This window comes from Stegodyphus dumicola, chromosome 10 (genome assembly GCF_044657685.1).
Source record: "Stegodyphus dumicola isolate Sdum_Otavi_A_Nest chromosome 10, ASM4465768v1".
In the NCBI taxonomy this organism is placed as follows: domain Eukaryota; kingdom Metazoa; phylum Arthropoda; class Arachnida; order Araneae; family Eresidae; genus Stegodyphus; species Stegodyphus dumicola.
The window spans coordinates 167,275,203-167,295,801 of NC_140777.1; the positions used below are offsets into that span (position 1 = coordinate 167,275,203).

The 20,599-nt window shown below is 32.2% G+C and overlaps 1 protein-coding gene and 1 long non-coding RNA gene across 5 annotated transcripts in view; one reads left to right on the forward strand and one right to left on the reverse strand.

Annotated features, from left to right (window-relative positions):
• Positions 1–20,599, reverse strand: part of LOC146995195 (uncharacterized) — a 567,507-nt gene that overhangs the window by 530,277 nt on the left and 16,631 nt on the right. The window contains exon 2 of one of the 3 annotated variants that reach the window (XR_015043635.1): positions 13,094–14,455. The exons of the other annotated variants lie outside the window; for them this stretch is intronic. This is a non-coding gene — a long non-coding RNA (uncharacterized LOC146995195). Of the gene's footprint in view, positions 1–13,093; positions 14,456–20,599 lie in introns of those variants that run through there. 3 annotated transcript variants of the gene reach the window in all.
• LOC118180638 (uncharacterized) overlaps positions 3,022–20,599 on the forward strand; it is a 141,355-nt gene continuing 123,777 nt past the window's right edge. Inside the window, exons 1-2 of one of the 2 annotated variants that reach the window (XM_085825833.1) lie at positions 3,022–3,793; positions 17,910–17,946. In XM_085825833.1, the coding sequence (XP_085681959.1) occupies positions 3,696–3,793; positions 17,910–17,946 (135 nt within the window). In that variant the 5' untranslated portion in view covers positions 3,022–3,695. The remainder of the gene's footprint in view (positions 3,794–17,909; positions 17,947–20,599) is intronic. The other variant, XM_085825835.1, reaches the window with a different exon arrangement.

Consider the following 20,599-nt stretch of genomic DNA (forward strand, 5'->3'; position numbering starts at 1 on the left):
TCGATATAAATAAGAAAAAATTAATTGATGGCGTAACATAGCTTTGTGTCCAGTGTGATGTCGCTGCTATTTCCAGTGATTACTCAGTAACCACATTATATAAATCCATAAAAATTTTCGATTTACTGTCGAAATATCCCGAAATTTCTAAACCTAACCTTTTTCCTACACAAATTAAACATGGTGTTACACATTTTATTTCGACTGTTGGTCAACCCGTTTATTCAAAGGCACGACAGCTCGATCCAAAACGCTTAGCTATAGCTAAAGAGGAATTTAAATTTATGCTTGACAATGGAATAATTCGTCCATCAAACTCCCAGTGGTCAAGCCCCTTGCACCTTGTTACGAAAAAGGATGGTTCATATCGTCCTTGCGGAGACTACCGACGATTGAATGCGCAGACGATACCTGATCGATACCCAATTCCTCGCATTGAAGATTTTCATCATATTTTAAGAGGTACAAATATTTTTTCTAAAATTGATTTATTCAAAGCTTATTTTCAAATTCCCATTGCAGAAGAAGACAAATGTAAAACGGCTATCATCACTCCTTTCGGTTTATACGAATTTAATGTAATGAGTTTCGGTTTAAAAAATGCTCCTGCAACGTTCCAAAGATTTATTCACGAAGTCTTTAGAGGATTAGAATTCGTTTTTCCCTATTTAGACGATATACTCATTGCATCCAGTACCCATGAAGAACACGAAAATCACCTTAAATTAGTTTTCGAAAGATTACATACATTTGGGTTAAGAATTAATGTTTCAAAATCTGTCTTTGCTGTTCCCCAAATCGAGTTTCTAGGCTACCTAATTACACCTAAGGGTTCCCGTCCTTTGCCAGAAAGAGTTCAAGCTATTACTAACTACAAACGACCAGAAACAATTCATGAACTTAGAACCTTTCTTGGAATACTTAACTTTTATCGTCGTTATATAAAGGATGCAGCGAAGAATCAAGCATTGTTACATGCGTATCTCAAGGGAGCTAAAAAGAGGGACAAACGTAAAATCGAATGGACTGAAGAAGCTGAAAAACAGTTTGAAACGTGCAAGAATGACCTGGTGAACACGGCACTGTTGTCTTTTCCCAATTCTGAATTACCTCTGGCGTTATTTACAGATGCTTCAGATACGGCGATTGGCTCAGTGTTGCAACAATATGAAAACTCCTCGTGGAAGCCAATAGCATTTTTTTCTAAAAAATTAAGTGATACTCAGCAAAAATATAGCACCTATGATAGAGAACTATTAAGCATATATCTTTCAGTTAGACACTTTAAGCATTATCTAGAAGGAAGAGTATTTACAATTTATACAGATCACAAGCCCTTAATATTCGCCTTTCGTCAAAAACTTGACAAAGCAACACCTAGACATGCTCGCCAACTTCAATACATCTCCCAGGTTTCGACTGATATCAAATATTTAAAAGGTGAGAATAATATTGTGGCGGATACGTTATCTAGAGTTAATGAAATTTCATCGATAGATTATGATAAAATAGCTGATGAACAAACTCAAGATGAAGAACTGAAGAGTTTGCAAACCACTACTTCCTTGAATTTCAAGCAATGTTCTCTACCATCGGGGAAATATTTGTGGTGTGATACATCAACTAAACATGTTCGGCCGTATATTCCTCAGGCTTTCAGAAAACACGTCTTTCAAAGAATTCATGGTTTATCACATCCAGGAATAAAATCGACTATGAAATTAATGACATCAAAATTCATTTGGCCTAACATAAAAAAAGATGTACAGTTGTGGACAAGAACCTGCATTCATTGCCAAAAAGCTAAAATCAATCGGCACACCAAAACAAAATTAGGTGAGTTTGAAGTATCACCAGGAAGATTTTCTGTCATCCATATCGATCTCATAGGACCACTTCCACCATCTAAAGGGAATATTTATTGTCTTACTTGCATAGATAGATTTTCGAATTGGATGGAAGCAATTCCTTTAGAAAATATTTCTGCTGAGAACGTCGCAAGAACCTTTTATAACAACTGGATTGCGCGTTTCGGAACGCCAAGTAAACTCATTAGTGATCGTGGATCCCAATTTAAAAGTGATACATTACGAGCTTTGTCCAAAATCTGTGGCATCAATTTACAACAGACTACTGCCTACCACCCCTCGTGTAATGGCAATGTTGAGCGCCTTCATCGAATATTGAAAACAGCATTAAAAGCCCACAACAACATATCTTGGACGGACACGTTACCAACAGTACTTTTGGGTTTGTAAACTATTCAACAGTACTATTCAAGAAGATACCAATCATTCTATTGCGCAAGTAGTTTATGGCCAGAGTCTCAGACTTCCTGGCGAGTTTTTCAGCGAACCAAGTATCCAGACAGCATCGGAGACTTTTGCTAATAAACTCCAGAAACAGATGGAAGTTGTTGGACCGAGACTAATTCGTAAAAATTCATCTGAACAGATATTTGTCCATAAAGACTTAAAAACTTGTTCTCATGTGTTTCAGCGAATAGATCGGATAAAAAAAACCTTTGGAACCTCCTTATGAAGGACCATTTCCTGTTATTGATCGCAAGGACAAATATTTTACTATTAGCACAAAAGGAAAACATGTTAATGTATCCCTGGATCGCCTGAAACCAGCATATATTTTAGCTGAGGAAAATTCTCAGTTGATACAACCTGACTACAGTAATTTGCAGAGACCGGACTCAAATTCGGATGTGAATCAAAAACCTTCTCGCACAGGCAGAACTATACGTTTACCTGTTAGATTCAAGGACTGACTAAATTATTTTGATAGTGGTTAACACTGCAATACTAGTTACTACCTATTTCTCCATCTTCGTAACGTAACTTAGTTACTGGTGGGGGAGTAGTGTAGTGGCCCAGTTATTGCATGAGAAATAATTATTTTTTATTTCATATATTTGTTCATGTGTTTAATTATTTTATAAAATTAACTTTAATATTTTGTTAATATTCATATTTATATTTAAATTTCTTTATGCTGAATGGCAACTAGTTCTAGTTCTGATTCATGATTGCTAGGTTTTGGTTTCAAAACGTTGCTCGTAGCGTCGCATTTCGATAGCTGGAAAATAAAATGCAATAACTTAGCTATTTGTTTATAATTCATGCTGTTACTAGTCATAAATTAATTTTAAACATTAGTAGCCAAGGCTACAGCGTCACCCCTGATCAACTTCTTCACTACTGAAGACTTTGCACTTTTATTACAAATGCATACGACTTTTCCAGTTTATGGAATTTAACGAACTTTTACAGGTCCTTAGGGGATTGATAAACATGTAGTGGTAAAGGCCCTCGGGTCGAACACTACTTAACGAATAATGATCTCTGATCTCCCCGTTGAATCACTATTATAAATGTTCGTTTTACTTTTCAAACTGTTGCCACCAAATGTTAGAGTCTTGCATTATATTTGAAGAAATTAAATAATGAAAAATTAGAGTAGCTCCTAAACACTATACCATCTGGGGGGCAAGATCTTTTTATTATAAATTAATTTTAATAGAAAAGTTATTTTAACATATGTGCGTTTAAGAAAAAAGAGCAGGGAAAATTTCCCAAAAACGCAAGCACATGAATTTTGGCAGCATAGTTTTGTCGAAAATTGCGCGATTTGGCAACGTTGAAACGTAAAGCTGATTCGCTGGTTGTGTTTGCGCCAATGAACAAATGTGTTATTTACCGTGTGCTTTTCTTTTTAAAAGTTCCGAGACTTCAATGGATATTGATGCGGGTGATGAAGAAGAACGCTTCAAAAGGCTTGCTGTGTATGTATTCACTTATATATATTTTTTTTCAAATACACAAAATATTGGTAAAAGTTTACAATTGGGTGCCCCTTGTTTTTTGGCGATTCTTTTTTTGATGCCAAGATCGGCACCAGGAAGGTACAATTTCTTGATGGTCGCTACACAAAACAAAAATAAGAAGTCAAAGAATTGTACAGACTCTGTGTCCATGAACACATTGATCTGTTTTCACTTAAAAAAAAATCCTAGAATTGCACAAACTAGGCATTGCGCACTGCCTTAAATTTGCCCATGTACACATCAATCTATTTTCATTTAAATAAAATCAGGAAGCTAAAACAGAGTTAAAACTATCATGGTAACCAGAAGTAAGGTTTCATCGCCAAAATTTAAAAAAGTTGTCGTGAAGCGAAGGGGCACTCAGTTCTACACTAGAGCGAAAATATTTATATTCGTGATCTGTTTGTATGTAGGAATTCAATATACAATTAAAGTAAAATGTTTGATATCCAAATGTAATCGAATATGTGTAGTTTCCTAAAAAAGTGCCAGAATATTTAAATGTGCGAAACTAAAAGTATAAAATGTTAGTTTCCTTGAATTATGCGTTTTCTTAGTCTTCATTTTACAATAAATCCAGATGTTAAGTATAAGTTCAAAAATAGGCTGACTATATTTTCGTCATGTCACATGTTATATTAAGTTGACCATTATTCTTCAGAACCGTATGTTTAGCTTAAAATGCTCGTTAAAAATGGGACAAAATGCCATAACGCACAAAATACCTTAGATGGAGCTCACACTGTAAATAAACTAGAAACTCTTAAATTTGTTATTAGTTTGCAAGTAGAAAAAGGGAATTTTTTAGTAAAATTTTTGGTGAATCTTCGGATTATGGTAACTTGGCGAAACTTTGGCGACCATCCCTGCTACAGCAACCTGCTAGTTTTTTTTTTTTTGGATGCCATTTTGTTTTCATGAAGTAAAGCCATGTTTTATTTTATTTTTTTTTTTTTTACTCAAAATTTTTTCCAACAATCTGCTAGCCGAATTACGCTTATGCTAGAACTTTTATGGAACAAAAGTGCTTAATCATGACGAAGATTAGGTGCGAAATTGGGAGGAAGTGTAGAATCGCCCACTGCTTGCTGCGTTTTTAAGAATTGCATATACACGATATCTATGTACACATCAACCTATTATAACTTAAAAAAAATCCCAGAATTGCACAAAAATGGCATTGTGCACACTTTGGTATTGCGCACACAAAAATGACTTTATCCATGTACACATTGACCTATTTTCACTTAAAAAATAAAAATTAAAAAAAAAAAAAATTACAAAAATCCAATTCTTCTTACTCTTGTAAAAAGCACCAAACAAATAAGTGGGCGATTCTGCACTTTAGCAGCGAAATTGTTTCTAAGTGCTTATTAGCTAAAATCCTGTTTGGAATTTTCCGGAAAATGTCACATGACATGTCTCATGATCTCTCATTTCTCTGAGACAAAATAATCTGTGATTCGAACTGTGTACTTCTCAGATTATTGCTAAAATCCTAGCTAGTAACCTTTATCACCTTACCAAAATGTCACCAAACTACCTGTTACCATGTTCCAAAGATTAACCAAATTTTTGAAATGATCTTTCTGAAAATTTCTAAAATCATGTATTTAACAGCTTTTGACTCTATAACATATTTTCTGAAGCAGGGCAGAATTTGAAAGGTGAAACCTCTTGGAAAACACACAAAGATGTCTTGTAGAATATAATACAGTATTATCAATTAATTACATAACTGCTTTTCTCTTACTTGAAGCAGAACTTTACTAATCTTGTGAGATATTTAGTCCAAGACAATTTAATTATAATATTGGGTACTTTTCCATTTCGCCGGCGCAAATCTCGCCAAGCAGACTTTATTGGCAGCAACATACAGTATACACATAAAAAATTTAACCAATGTTAGTTTTAAGAATTTTTTATTTTGAAGGCATAAGCATTTTAGTATGGTTTAAAATTTTGTAAAAAACCAATAAATAAAGACAATAAATTTGTAAAAAGACATTACTTTAAGAATTTACTTTGCTTTCATCCTGATTCGCCGGTTCATATCACGTGACCCCAAGTGATCTTATCTCATGTAAACTACGCTACAAAAATATAATTCTCTCAGTAATTATCTACATTAATTTCAAGTTAAATCTTATGGAATACAAGTTCAAATGCAAGAATTATTTTAATTCGTACGAATAGCTTACTCAGAAATTATGTAAAACCGCAGTGCTTTACTTCGCTAGTGCATTCTCATTAGATTTGATGAATTTAACCCTTGATTTTCCTTTTCTATATCTTTGCGTTCAGGTGAGTGGTGTGATTGCATCGTAATTAATTACCGCGAATGGTCTTAGGGCAAAAAATTTAACTATCTTGTAAAAATTCTATGTAATTGTATGTCAGTATTGAAAGAAACAATCAATCTGATAAGAAATGGCTGCGACTTGTTTTGAAAATGAAGGGTAAAAGTTTGCCAGCGAAGATATTCCGTTTGGCATCAGTTGTACCATTATTGGCGACTTTATCGTTTGTGCCGGCAAAACGGAAAAGTACCTAATATTATTTTTCAAACTTAGGTATATTTATATTGTAATAGATGAGTAAGAATTAAGGATACAGTGGATATTTAGCTGAAATATGCTAATCAGCCTAAATGCTACTATTTATCCAGTAATGTTAAATATTTAGGAAGAGAAAAATTTCCACACTTTTTTTTAATAATTCAGGATCTTTATTGATTATTTATAATGGGGATATTTCCATTCTATTTTATTTCTTTCTTCCTGTTAAATAGTCTTAAAATTTGTTTTAATTAAAAATAAATAAAAGTTGTAGATTGATAGAAGCTTTCCGTAATGTGAAACAACCTTTCCATGAATACGTTTCTTCCCATAATGTTATGCAATTGCAACTTTAAAATATTAGATTATGTTAATTAAAATTTGGGTAAAATCCTATAAGAGCCCTTGGCGACAAACTGGGAGAGTGCAGAATCACCCACTGCTCCGCACGTTTCTCAAAATTGCCAACTTGAAAATAGCAAGTAAAAAAATTGGGGTAGAGTAGACTTTAAGGTACCCCTTGTATTATGGTGAAGTTGTTGTTTGATTTATCACCAAGTTGTTGTTTCATTTATGGTAGCCTGAGTAGTTGAATGTTATGGAAACCCCTTTTGTGACATAATCAGGTGCATGATTCTGGGAAATTTTGAATCATGGGATGTTTTGTAAGCGTTTTTGTGGTGTGTGTTGGTTTGATTCTTTAGACAGTAGAATGGCCGAATGTAGTAAGATTAATTTGAAGTTTCTGTACAATTTGGAGCAAAAGGGGAAAAGAGCTTTAATTGACTGGTGTGTAAATGTAGGTTTACTTAGTAGCCATTATAAGTGTTCTGTATGTAGGAAGGATATGCGTCTAGTCGAACGTAAAAATCGTTTAGATGGATTTGAATGGGTTTGTAGGAAGAAAAGTTCAGATGGTCACTATGTGAAGTGTTCGATCAGAAAGAGTACCTGGTTTGAAAAAAGTCATTTGAGTATGATTGATATTTTGATTTTTACGTGGCTCGGGGTGTACGAAGCGAACTCGAAAATCATGGTAAGTGAATATTTGCTTTTGGTAGTGCTTAAATATATAACATGTTTTTTCTTTTCTATGTTATTTTATTTTTTGGTTTAAAATGTATTTTATTGAGATTTTGCATTTTTTTCCCCTATATTGTAGAATTTGGTGCTCCTTTGACTTTTTAAGTGTAAATATATCAATGTGTACATGGACAAAGTAAAGGGAGTGTGCAATGCAAGTTTGTGCAATTCTGGGATTTTTTTTAAGTGAAAATAGGTCGACGTGTACATGGATAAAGTTAAAAGAGTGCACAATGCCATTTTTGTGAAATTCGGGGATTTTTTTTTTTTAAGTGAAAATAGATCGACGTGTACATGGATAAAGTTCGTGAAATAATGAAGTATTTATGACCTAAAGGGTATCAAAATTTACAAAAAAAAAAAAAAAAAAAAAAAAAAAAGAAGCTTAATATTGATTTGTTTGCCTTATTAAACATTTCTCTCAATGCAAGTTGTTTAAGTTGCTCCGTTTGTTGCGCTAATACATTCTCTTTAATTCTGTAGACAGGCATAATCCTTTGCTTAGTTACATTGTTGAAGTCCTGTAACTGCTGTTTCGAGAATTCCGATTAATTTGTCAATCAAAATTTTCTCATTGTCAGTAACTTCTCTGTCACTTTCTTCACTATCAGTAGCGTATTTTCTGGATCTAGAACTATACTACAGATTTTGCCATTCATTAATTGATTGATGATTGAGAAGGATTGTCATCACAATGAAAACTTCTTTTATATCATCCTCATTTATTACAGCTTGTCCACATTTCTTTACAAAATCCGTTAATTGGAAAATTTCGCCTTTGTTTTGCTATATCCGAAAACCTTTAAAATTAGTGGCTATCATCATCAAATTTAGCTATCCTTCACTGTACATATTTGGCTATGCATCACGAGCTTGGCGACTAACGACAAGTTGTTCTGTTAAATTTTATCTTGCTTCTATCACGCACTGAGACAATTATGCCTGAATTATATTAGTTTTGTTATTTATCATACTTATGTCTATTTCTTTCACGTGCTTAAGGCTTATTAGAGTTCTGAATAAATAAATTCCCACATATATTTCAGCTTAATTGAAGGCCGGCGCTAGATATCTTACCGCCTGATGCAGTCTCTGTGGGTCCTAAATTCTCCGAGTCTCTGCAGCCATACGAGCCCTGGTGCTGGTTCTGGGTTTATGTGAATAACAAATCAATTATTCTTAATTCAAATAGCCATAAATTTAATCTTTGAGTCTATGAGTATCATCAACAAAATCTATTTTTATCACATGGAAAGAAATGTTTGGTAAATGTTTCCTCGTAAACATTTTTTTAGCACATTTAACTTAAATCTGTAATCATCGCCAAGCGTAATGTCAACATATAAGGTTACCATACACCTTTATTATTCAATTACTAACAAGAAAAATTGGGTACTTTTCCGTTTCGCCGGCGCAAATCTCGCCAAGCAGACTTTATTGGCGACAACAGACAGTATACACATAAAAAATATTAAAAAAATCTTAGTTCTAAGAATTCATTTTTTGAAGGCATAAACATTTTAATATCACTTAAAACTTTATAAAAAGCCGATAAATAAAGACAATAAATTTGTAAAAAGACATTAATTTAAGAATTTACTATGCTTTCATGGTTCAAAATCCTAATTCGCCGGTTTATATCACGTGACCCCAAGCTATCTCATCTCACGTAAACTACTCTACAAAAATCTAATGCTCTCAGTAATTATCTACATTAATTTCAAGTTAAATCTTAATTTGGAACACAAGTTTAAATGCAAGAAATATTTCAATTCGTACGAATAGCTTACTTAGAAATTATGTAAAACTGCAGTGCTTTACTTCGCTAATGTATCCTTATTAGAATTGATGAATTTAACCCTTGACTTTACCTTTTCTATATTTTCGGCTTCGGGTAAGAGCTGTGATTGCATCCTAATTGACTTAACTACTGAAAATGGCCTTAGACATAAAACTGAACTATCTGATAAAAATTCTATGTAATTATATGCCAGTATTGAAAAAAACAATCAATCTGATAAGAAAAAGCTGCGACTTGTTTTGAAAATGAGGCGTAAAAGGTTACCAGCGAGAATATTCCTTTTGGCATCGATTGTACCATTATTGGCGACTTTATCGCTTGCGCCGGCAAAACGGAAAAGTACCAAAAATTGTTTAGGCATCGCTACATGAGTCATTACTGAAGTTGTCATGTTTTGATAAACATGCGGTGATGAAAGGAAAGTATAATAAATAATGATTCCCAAGGTTGGCGTCAGATCAATGATGTATCTATGTGGAATGTTTCAGTTTGAGATGTGTACCATAAAGCGGATACGCAGGAATGAAACCAAGTTACTGATCCTGATCGTACATATTTATGCTAAAAGGTTTGTTTCTTCAATAACAATGTATTTCATTTAGTGTCAAAGTGAAATTAAGAATTGGCACACTCCAGATGTTTTATTATGCTCGGAGGGGGGGTGGAATCAAATGTGCATGCGTAAAACCTAGGAGAAAAATGTTGTTGGTGGTTTTGAGGTCCGGATTTTAGATCATTTCGGATAATGGACGTCTGGATTTCAGACTTTGTACTGAATTTCTTATTTATTTTGATTAATATAGCAATTGGATTATATGGATGATCTTTAACTTTGTTAGAGATTTCTTGCTGGTAACTTTATGCTTTCTTGACTACTGTTATTATAATGACTTTTGAAATTGCTTGTTTTCATGAATGTGTTTGATTGATTTAGAAATTCTGAATTTTCATCCACAGAGAACCCGTTGGCGCCGTTGCTGTTTTACTCGCCAAGTTCACCTATGGTTGATGGGCGTTGGTTATGAGATATTAAAACACATGGAAGTAAGCCGCGTAAACATGATATTTAAAGAATATAATCAAAGTAATTAAAGAATAAGTAACATAAATTCACGTTAGCAGAGAAAACAATATATTAAGCATATGAAAGTGAAAATTCAAAATTAACTGGTTAAACACGATGCACGAAAATAAATTTGTATTTAATTCAAGTTAGCACAGAAAACAATATGTAAAGCTTAATGGAAGTAGAAAAATCATGTAATATTGAGCTTTGTAATAATGACCCTTTTTCTTGGCAATTTCTTGGGAAAATTGAGATCTGTCTTTGAATATCTTTCAGTATTATAAAATTCCAAAATATTTATGTTTTTAACAGTGCAGTTTCTAAAGAAATTGTGAATTTACGATTAATATCTTCATTGCATAATTTTAAAGTACTTCCAAAACTGCGATTGAAAATCCATTATGATCGCATAAATGAAATGAATAGATATTCTCATTTAAATAGAAACTTAATTGCAACTGATTACATAAAAGTTTTTTTAGTAATAAATTATATTCTGCTCTGACTTATTTTTTTAAATTTTATGTATATGTTCATGTATTGCACGAAAAAACCAACATATTAACTTTACATTTGGCATATCGATTTTTATTAAGACTTGCTTTTTTGCATGTAACCAGGGTTCATAGCGGTCCTTATAAGTGCTTATAAGTCCTTATATTTGAAAATAAAATATAAAGGCCCTTATAGGTGCTTACTTTTTCTTTAAAGCCCTTATTTTTTTGTTTTTAGTGCTTATTTTTTGCTTTTAGTGCTTTTTTTTTAATGAACGCGCTATTTTCCCCCTACCAAAGCCGAAACTAAATAAACAACTTTTCTTAATATTGAATGTCAGGTGGTGAATCATACTCCCGGAAATAGCTTTTCCCCCTTTCTCTGCATTAACATAACCTTTGGTGCGCACAAAGAGTACAGACAGGTGCCCGTCGTTATATTGGTCAAAGAATTGCGAAAGCTGTAGAAAATTTCGGTACATTCGGCATTCTTTTCCTCCCACCCAAATACTATACACGTTTAAATTTCTATCCAGATCTTAATAATTTGCATTCTCGTTCCGCTTGGTCAGTTCATATTTGTGTTTATTATGATCATTATGCTTATATTATGAGTATATGTATGAATGTTTATAATAACAGTTGCAGTAACTGCTGAAGTATAGTAAACTTCCAAAAATGGTTGTATTTTAACATAGCGTTTTAGGAATAATACTCGGAATGGCTTAAATAAAGGGAAAGTAATCGAATAGTCAAAATAATTTAATTTTTTTTGGCCAATACATTATATAGTGCGAAGATTGGGAGGTTCTCCCCTTTCTCCCCAAAATCTCAAATATTGAAACTGTTACAAGTTCGCTGCAAAACAAGCAACGGACTTTTTTTTTTTTTTTGTCACTTTCCAATCTGGATTGAATAGGACTAAAAGTTCTGCGGTCTACCAACCCAAGCGAAGAATGATTCTATTGCGGAAATTTAACGCCGTCTGTTGAAAATTAGAATGAAAAACACCCCAGTTACTCATATTTAGTTCTTTATTCTCCCAATTTCAGCAGCTGTTGATTCCGATTGCGTAATATCACGTAGGGAAGAATTATGGCACACGTATTGTGCAATAACGTTTGCGATATTTCGCAGAGATAATTAATTAATTAATTTTGATGTTCTGTTTGAGATTTGTTTATGAACACTTAAAAGAGTTTTACTGTGCTTGCTAAGCAGAATATTTTTCAGTTCCATTGGTTTATTTTTATATGATTCACATATCAAAATGTCAAAAGCATTTATTTAGCGGAAAAATCTAAAAAGTGGCTACAGTCAACCCCCCCCCTCCGCTCCTCTTTTTCAAGTTACGCTCAACTGTCCGAATATTCGCCAGTTTCCAAGTATGCGGCTTAGTTAAGCTTTTACTGTTAAAGGATGACTGCATGAAGCAAATTTCTGTCTTCTGATTTCAGAAATGTTCCTCTTTTTTACTTAAATTACTTTGCTTGCAATATCTGTTAAGAGAAAACTGATATACAATGAAAATTTAGAAAATATTCAGAATTTAGATTTAAATTATTTAAATATTAATATGAGTGGAAAAATAAATTGTATTTATTATTAGGTTCCAAGCAAATACAATAAATATGCCTTATTATTATTTATTTTCTCTATTTTGAACTGAAATTTCATCATTAAATCTTGTAATATAGTTTAGTTCTGCATAGTTTTTTTTCTTTTCTCTCATTGTAAACTAGTTCTGTAAATTGAACTGTTATTTAAAATTTAAAGGGAAAAAAAAAGTAATTATTTTCCATGGTTGAGGTAATGCTTATTCTCTCTTAATAAATACTGCATTTCTCATATTTTAAATTACAAGTCTAATTAAGGTTATGCAGTTGTGTATAATGTCATTAGACAGGTGCTTATTTTTTTTCTTAAAATGTGCTTGAAAAGTGCTTATTTTTTTAACTAAAATGTGGCTATGAACCCTGTGTAACTCATAATGAGAACCAAGGAATATATCATTTTTTGTGCACTGCTTTGCAACTGATATACAGCTCATCAGCAGCTAAACAGTAAAGTGACTGAACTCTGGTAGTTTAGTTAGCCAAGCTAATGGGCAAGTTGTATGATTGTTTTCATGGTATTCCCAATATGTAACGTGGATTCAAACCAGTGTCCTTCAGAAAGACCTCCTTGAAGGCATCTTTTCTTTTAGGCAGATATCTCTCCCATGCTTTTCCATAATTTAAACAAACCCAAATGATGTATGCTGCTAAAAATTTTATTTAAAGTCCATATTTAATAACATTACAAAAATTGCAAATATGGTCCAAGTTAGATCATTTTTAAATGCATATATTTATTTTAATTACACTAATTGTATATATTTATTATATGAATATTTTAAATGTCCATTTTATCATTAATTATTATTAATATATTTATGGGCAACATTTCTTTTTTGATTGTTCTGTCCAATGTATCCTTGATTTTAATTTCACATTTAAATTTTCACACCATAATTTTATAAGTCTTCTGAAATTTAGTCACAATTTCACTCAATTTAACCGCGTAGTTCACAAATGCAGCATAAAAACTATGTTAATATCAGTCACCAAGGATGTATGGATTAGGTTTTTCATGCATAACCATGAGTTTTTGAGTATCCATAAAACTATTCTGTCATTTTAGAGAATCAATAATACTTTTTATTTCAGTTTAATCATCTCTTTGTGTGTCACACCTGAAATCTTCTCAAATGTTATTGTTTTGTTTATTTCATGCTTATGACTGCATAAGAAGACTTAAGTGAAACAAATGTGTCACAAGCAGTGACACTGAGATGTTATTTCACATATAACTGAGAAGTACAGCACTAATTAGCACTGTAATTGTTAAAGAAAGTATCCTGGCTTGTAAAAAGCTTCGTTGCATGTAATGTGAACTTAATAACTTTATCATTTTAAAAATAAGAAGGGTTTGTGTGTACTTAATTCAATATACAAAGCATGTGAGAGCTAGCTGAAAAAGGCATGCTTCTGTGAATATTTTCTAGGGTAAATAGGCTCATGGAAAACCACGAAAATGTCACAAAATTCACAAAACACATACGAAAAAAATAACCTGCACAACCAGCTCGTTTTTCAGGATTTGAGCCGAGATTGAACTACCACTATTCAGCCTTCTTAACCACTCGTAGGACTAAATATGTAATATGTAATATCATGTAATCAAAAGTTAACTATGTGTTGTGTAACAGGATTGCTTTCTCAAGTATCGAGGTAGGAAATACTTAATCTATTCTTTTTTTTAAGTGTTTGGTCATGGTATTATTCATTACATGTACTTTCCATAATTCATATAGAATATTAATATTTCTACTACAAGTGTCTTTTTTAAATTTTTAAGTGTTTTGCTTGTTGATATTCTCAAAATTGTATCTGATAATTAGTATAATAGGTATAAATACAGTAGACATATATAATCGATCAGGAGTGGCTAAACTTTATGTCAGTGAGAACCACAACTGCATATTTACATCATAGGTGAAGTAGGTTTCAGACAGCAAGAAATGTCGATTCCAAACAATCATTCAGTGACAGTCTTAGTTCAATAAGAGCCATGTGCCTGTAATAAATTAATGAATGCATGACTTTTAATACATCCATTTTACATAAACAGTTTTTCAATGTTATTTTTATCAATTTACTTGTAAACAGTTTAAAGCATTTTATGTTGAAACAACTGCCTGTCTTTCATAGTATATTTGACAGTGCCAATAATTTTCAGTATTGAAATTCTATTCAGTAGCATTGGTAATAAAACTTTTGAAGAGTCATTTGCACTTGGATTCATTACACAAGTAGTGGTTTGCTAATTTTGATGACTTTGAGTATCCATAAAACTATTCTGTCATTTTAGAGAATCAATAATACTTTTTATTTCAGTTTAATCATCTCTTTGTGTGTCACACCTGAAATCTTCTCAAATGTTATTGTTGGAAAAGCATTAACAATATATTATCTGGTTAAAGTTTTAAGCCATAAATATTGTTTTTCTCATAATTTTAGATGACCATACCAATAATAAAAACATTACTTAATTAATTATTTAAAATGCATATTTTGGCAGGTGATGAAGTCAAAATATTTTATCGGTTGGAAACCTCATGATTCTGTGTGCTTAACGCTACGTTAACAGCCATGTTACCAATTATCATTAACCCCTCTCCCGCCATATTTTCTTCCACAAACTAGCATCTGTCACCGAAAACTTCCTTTATTATATGAAAATATTTCTATCTATTTGTTAAAAGTTCATAAATAATAACATGAAAATACAAAAAAAATAATAATAAATAAGTGAAGAATAATTTAAATTGGCAAATGCGAACAATGACGGTGATAATTCAACAAAATGAACGTTAGAGGAATGGTTGCAACCTTCTTACAAGCGAATAGGTTGAATCTGCCGGATTACCAGGTTTGAACTATTATCGCCAAAGTTGGCGATGTTTACATTTGCCGGGTTCTTTGCGGAAGTGTTCCGAAATTCTAATTAGATGTAAACAAATTTCATTTAATAATAATTAAATGCCGTGTAAAGGTTCAAACTTATTTTTTTTTTAACTAATACTTAAAAGATCTAACATTGTGGTTCTCAACCTATTTTGCCCTATTCCACCCCTTTCACCATTGCCAGAAGATCATTCCCATCATGCCCTTCCTTTTCAGTACTTGAAAAATGCATATATATATTTATTTAGATTGCTTTTGAACTTACTTTATAAATTAAACCAAAAAAAGTACAGAAAATGTTGGTATATACCAGGATTCGAATAAAAATAGTTTTTTATATTTATAAACCACAGCTGCCAACTCTGCTTTTTCTTCTGGTCTCCTGGTAGATCACCAAATCTCGATAAACTTGTCTCAGTTGCAACAAACAGGGCGAAAAGAATGACCGGGGTAAGAAACGTTTTTGTTATTATTTTGAAAGGAAAAATCAGTGACAAGATCTTACTTACCATTGTATCATTCATCAAGAAGCGCTTTGTGCTCGACATTTCCAGAAGAAATTTGCAAAGTTATGGAATTCATAATTATATTATTGTTAATCTCATTATTACTACAGCTTTTAATCATCGCCAGTTTAAAGAATTTTTAGTTGAAATGGAGAGCGAGTACTCAGATCTTCTGCTGAATAATAAAGTGCGTTGGTTATCAAGAGGAAATGTTTTGAAATGTTTTGCATCCTTATTAACAGAAGTTAAAGCATTACTCCTTGAAATGAGTGTTTATAATCCAGAACTAATGAATGATCAGTAGATCCAAAAATTTTATTTTATGGTAGACGTTACATCTCATCTAAATCAGCTTAATCAAAAAACTATAGGGAAGAGGTGTGTGTGTGTGTGATTATGGCAAAGCCTCGAGGGCTATCTGCCTAAGAGGAGGGATGCCTTCGTGGAGGACTTTCTAAGGGAAACTGGCTCGTTTTTAACACGTTACACATGGGGAAAACCACGAAAACGCCCATGCAGCCAGCCCGTTCGCGGGATTCGAACCTCCTATAGGGAAGAGGAAACACAATTTTTCTGATGTTGGAAGAAGTTATTTCATTTGAAAGCAAATTATCCCTTTCTGCTCAAGATTTTTGAAACAGAAACTTTGGTTCACTTTCCAAGCCTGTTGAAACATTCTCAAGAAAATAGATCTAATATTGACATTTGCCATTTCAAAACAACAGTTTTATGACAGAAGTTTTTCTCAGCAGGTTTCAGGAATTCTGAATCAGCAAAGCAACATTAGCCTTTGTTAAAAAACCTCTTAATACTAGTGCAACGGAATTGCATTTCTCTGTTTAATATTCACATTGGCAACTCTGAAATCAATTGCTGAATTTAAAAAAAAAAAAAAATTATGAAACTTGAAATTTGAACATTTTAAGTGCTGATGTAGAAACATTGGAGAAAAATAAATGTGTGCTTAGTTCACAGCACAAGTAATCTGGAGAAGGAAAACATGTGGAATAATATTATTCCCGACTCATGTAATCAGCTTAAAAAACTAACGTTTGATGTTTTTCTTATTCGAGTCTACATATTCATACGATCAATAATTTTCAAGCATGAACTTTTTGTCAAGAGTAAATAGACAAGTCATCTTATTCATGAAAACTTGTAATAAGGCTTAAAATGAAAAACAACATACAAAATGCAAACTTTTCAAGAAGATGCAAGGCCATTGTTTACATTAGTGTTTTGTTAGTCATTATTGCGATTCAAGTTTTTCAATATATTGCAATTCTCTTTTATCAATAAAATAGTATCGTTATTAAGTATAATATCAAGTTTTATTCGACATATATATATAGTTTAACTAAGACTTAAAAACTGAAATATTGAGTTAATTTTAGGGAGTGTTGTGGAGCGAAAAAAGATGTAGTGTTGAGAAAGGTATAAGATGGTTTGGACATATGCAGAGAATGAATGGAAGAAGATACTTGAAAAGAGAATACAAGTATTAATAAATACAGTGCTGAACTGTTGATAATTGACTCTGTTGACTAATGAGTTTGCCTTCACTGGCCAAAGGGATATAAAACTGAACTGAGAGCAAATTGTGTGCCATCTCAAACCTTTTCTGCTGCATGTACTATGCCCTAAAAGGCTGAATTGTTATTATGCCCAACAGTGTTATGTTGTTATATGTAAAGATTTTAAACAATTATTTTTTTGTAACTGTTTCTGAAATTATTAACTTAGTGTTTTATGTTCAGTTTCAGCAGTTTTCTTAGTGTTGATTAAAGAGTTACTGTTTATTACATTTGCTATTCCTTATTACTGCACTAAAGGCTATGATTCTGTATACATTAATTAGCAGCATGTTTAAATTCTTAGTTAAAGGTCTTCAATTTAGTTTCATAATTATTTATTGTATACCTTCTTCATATTCATCTTAAATTTCAGAAGAAATTTACTTCCCAGTTTAGTCCTTTGAAGCAACTTATATGTAAATATTGTATAGCATATTCTGTTATGTACTGACTATTGAAATGCATTTTTATTTCTTTTTTGCAGGACATTTTGCAGTTTGAAGTCTCTATGTACTACTGAGGTAAAAAAATTCTTTTATATCTAATCTGAAAATGAAATATTTTTTCATAGGCAATAAATTCAGTTCTTGACAACTGCATTCTAAATTAGAATTTTAAGCACATGTGAGAAAACAGGAAAGTGCTTTCCAGTATTTAATTTTAAAAAAAGTTGAATTTTTATTTTCAGAAATCATCTTAAATTTATTTAATAAAGATCATGGCAAATGATTCCAAAATTTTTGGTGCATGTTTTACTTGTCCCCAGAACTTTCTGAGTTGTCCTGCTGTGGATAATTTCTACATAACCACTGAATTTCTGTGATTCTGATTAATTCAGGCTCCTAAGAACTTGATGTTTGTGTCATTATTTGATTTTTAGGAAAGTGATTATTCTAAACCTCATGTTTATAAAAAAATTTACTGTAGTTTGAAAATATGAGTCTTGGATGATAATATCAGCGACTCTTTTAAATATAAGCTACAACTTGCTTAAAAGTATCTTATGCAGTTAATGCCACTAGATACCTTTCAACATAAAAAACATCTTCAGAATTATTTTTATTTCTTGCATTTGCTGCAAACATGAAAGAAAAGAAAAATCTTATAATTAAATTTTGTTGCTGTTAAACATTTCTGTAGTAGAAGATAAGCATGTTTAATTTATAATACTTTTTATGTATTGTTTGACATATTTAGAAGTATTAAATATGTATATGATGCACAATTTTGAAATCTACAAAATAAATTTTGTTGTATATAAAATTTAATTATAAATATTGAAGTAAAATAACAGACAATAACATTGCAAAATTAAAAATTTACTCTTACAAACACTTCAAAAAAGTGAGAATAAAATGCATTAAAAATTTAAGCAATATTTTTTATAATTTAAAAAAGTATCTCTTCATATAGTATTAATAAATACAGTACAAAGTTCGAAATCCGCACTAGCCGATTCCGGATTTGGGATATTTCCAAATCCTGTGGGGGGCTGTAAAGTAATGTTGCTTTCTTACATTAAATTCAAACAAATAAATTTGTAACAAGTTTTTATTTTTAAGCAATAATATAATCACCCTCGTTATCAGCAACCTTTTGCCATCTAGTATGCAGATTTCAATCCCAGATCAATAAAAATCAATTGGTTTTTGAGTAAAATATCTCAAGATGGCATTTTGGACATCATCAAAATTTTGAAATTTTTTGTTACTAAGAAAATGTTGTAGGGATTGGAATAAATGGAAATCCGAGGGTGCGATATCGGGCGAATATGGTGGGTGAGGCAGTACCTCCCACCCCAATTCATTATGTTTTTCCAGTGTTCGTCTTGCACAGTCGTGTTGCAGAATGACGCCTTTTCCGTTGACAATCGCGGATATTTTCCAATTAAAGATTGGTTCACTAGATCCAATTGTTCAGAATAAAGGTCTACATTAACAGTTTTTCCAGATTTCAGCAATTCAAAATGAACAATTCCACGAATACTCCACCAAATACCCAGAAGTGCCTTTTCGGGATGTAAACCCTTTGTAACCCCTATTAAAACTGCCTTTTGAGTTTTGGATTATCATATAGGACTTATTTTTCTGTCTCCACTAATCAAGCGATCAAAAAATGGTTCTGTATGGTGCCGTTGAAGCAATACATTGCGTGTGATGGATAGGTTGGCTTTGTTCTCTTCGGACAGATTATGGGGGACTCAAACACCTGCTTTGCTTATTTTTCCATTCTGCTTTAAATGTTTTTGGTCGACCAAGGTTGGTTAAGAGTGTTTGACAGTTCCTCGATTGTTTGACATTGATTTGCGTCCACTTCTGCCCTTAGCATGTTGTTGTCTATCGTTGTTGTCGACATGCGTAGAAACGACATTACTTTTTGGTCCCCCTAATAATAGATCATCAATTTAAATCTGGTAAGATGGCATGCAGAAATTATACAATTAAAATTATGAAATTGTAATTTATGAAATAAAGAACAATTATGATCTAAAGGGTATCAAAATTTACAAAAGAAAGCTTAATATTTGTTTACTTTATTAAACATTTCGTTCAATGCAAGTTGTTTAAGATGCTCCCACAAAAAATTCAAAAAGTTCCTTTTTCTTTTTTCTTGTGTCATATACAGTGGACTTTCCAATGCCATACTCCTCACATAATTTTAAGACGAATATGCCTGTATGCATTTTTTGCAGCAATTCCACATTTTGTTTAATGGACTTCTAAACATGGTTTCGCTTTGTAGATCCCTTTTGTAACTCCAGAATTGGAAACTCTTTTCGACATAATCGAAAGTTCAAGCTTAGTTTTTATAAAATTTCTGTAATAATAACAGTCTGCGAAAATTAATAAACTGGGTCAAATTAGAAGGTCAGGGAGCAGCGCAGTCTGCTACATTAATTTAAAATGCCTTAGAATCAGTAATGATAATTTTAGCCTAACTTAATAGCGTGTGTTATACGTTATTGGCTATGTATCACAAGATTGGCAACGAAACCCAAGTGGTTTCGCTAAATTTTGTCTTGCTCCTATAGCGTTCTGAATTAAGCCTGAATTGTAATAGTTTAGTTTTTTACTATACCTACGTTTATTTCTTGCACATGCTTCAAACTAATATGAGTCCTGAATAAATAAACTCCCACATATATACTTAAGGCTTTATCTAGGGCTGGCGCTT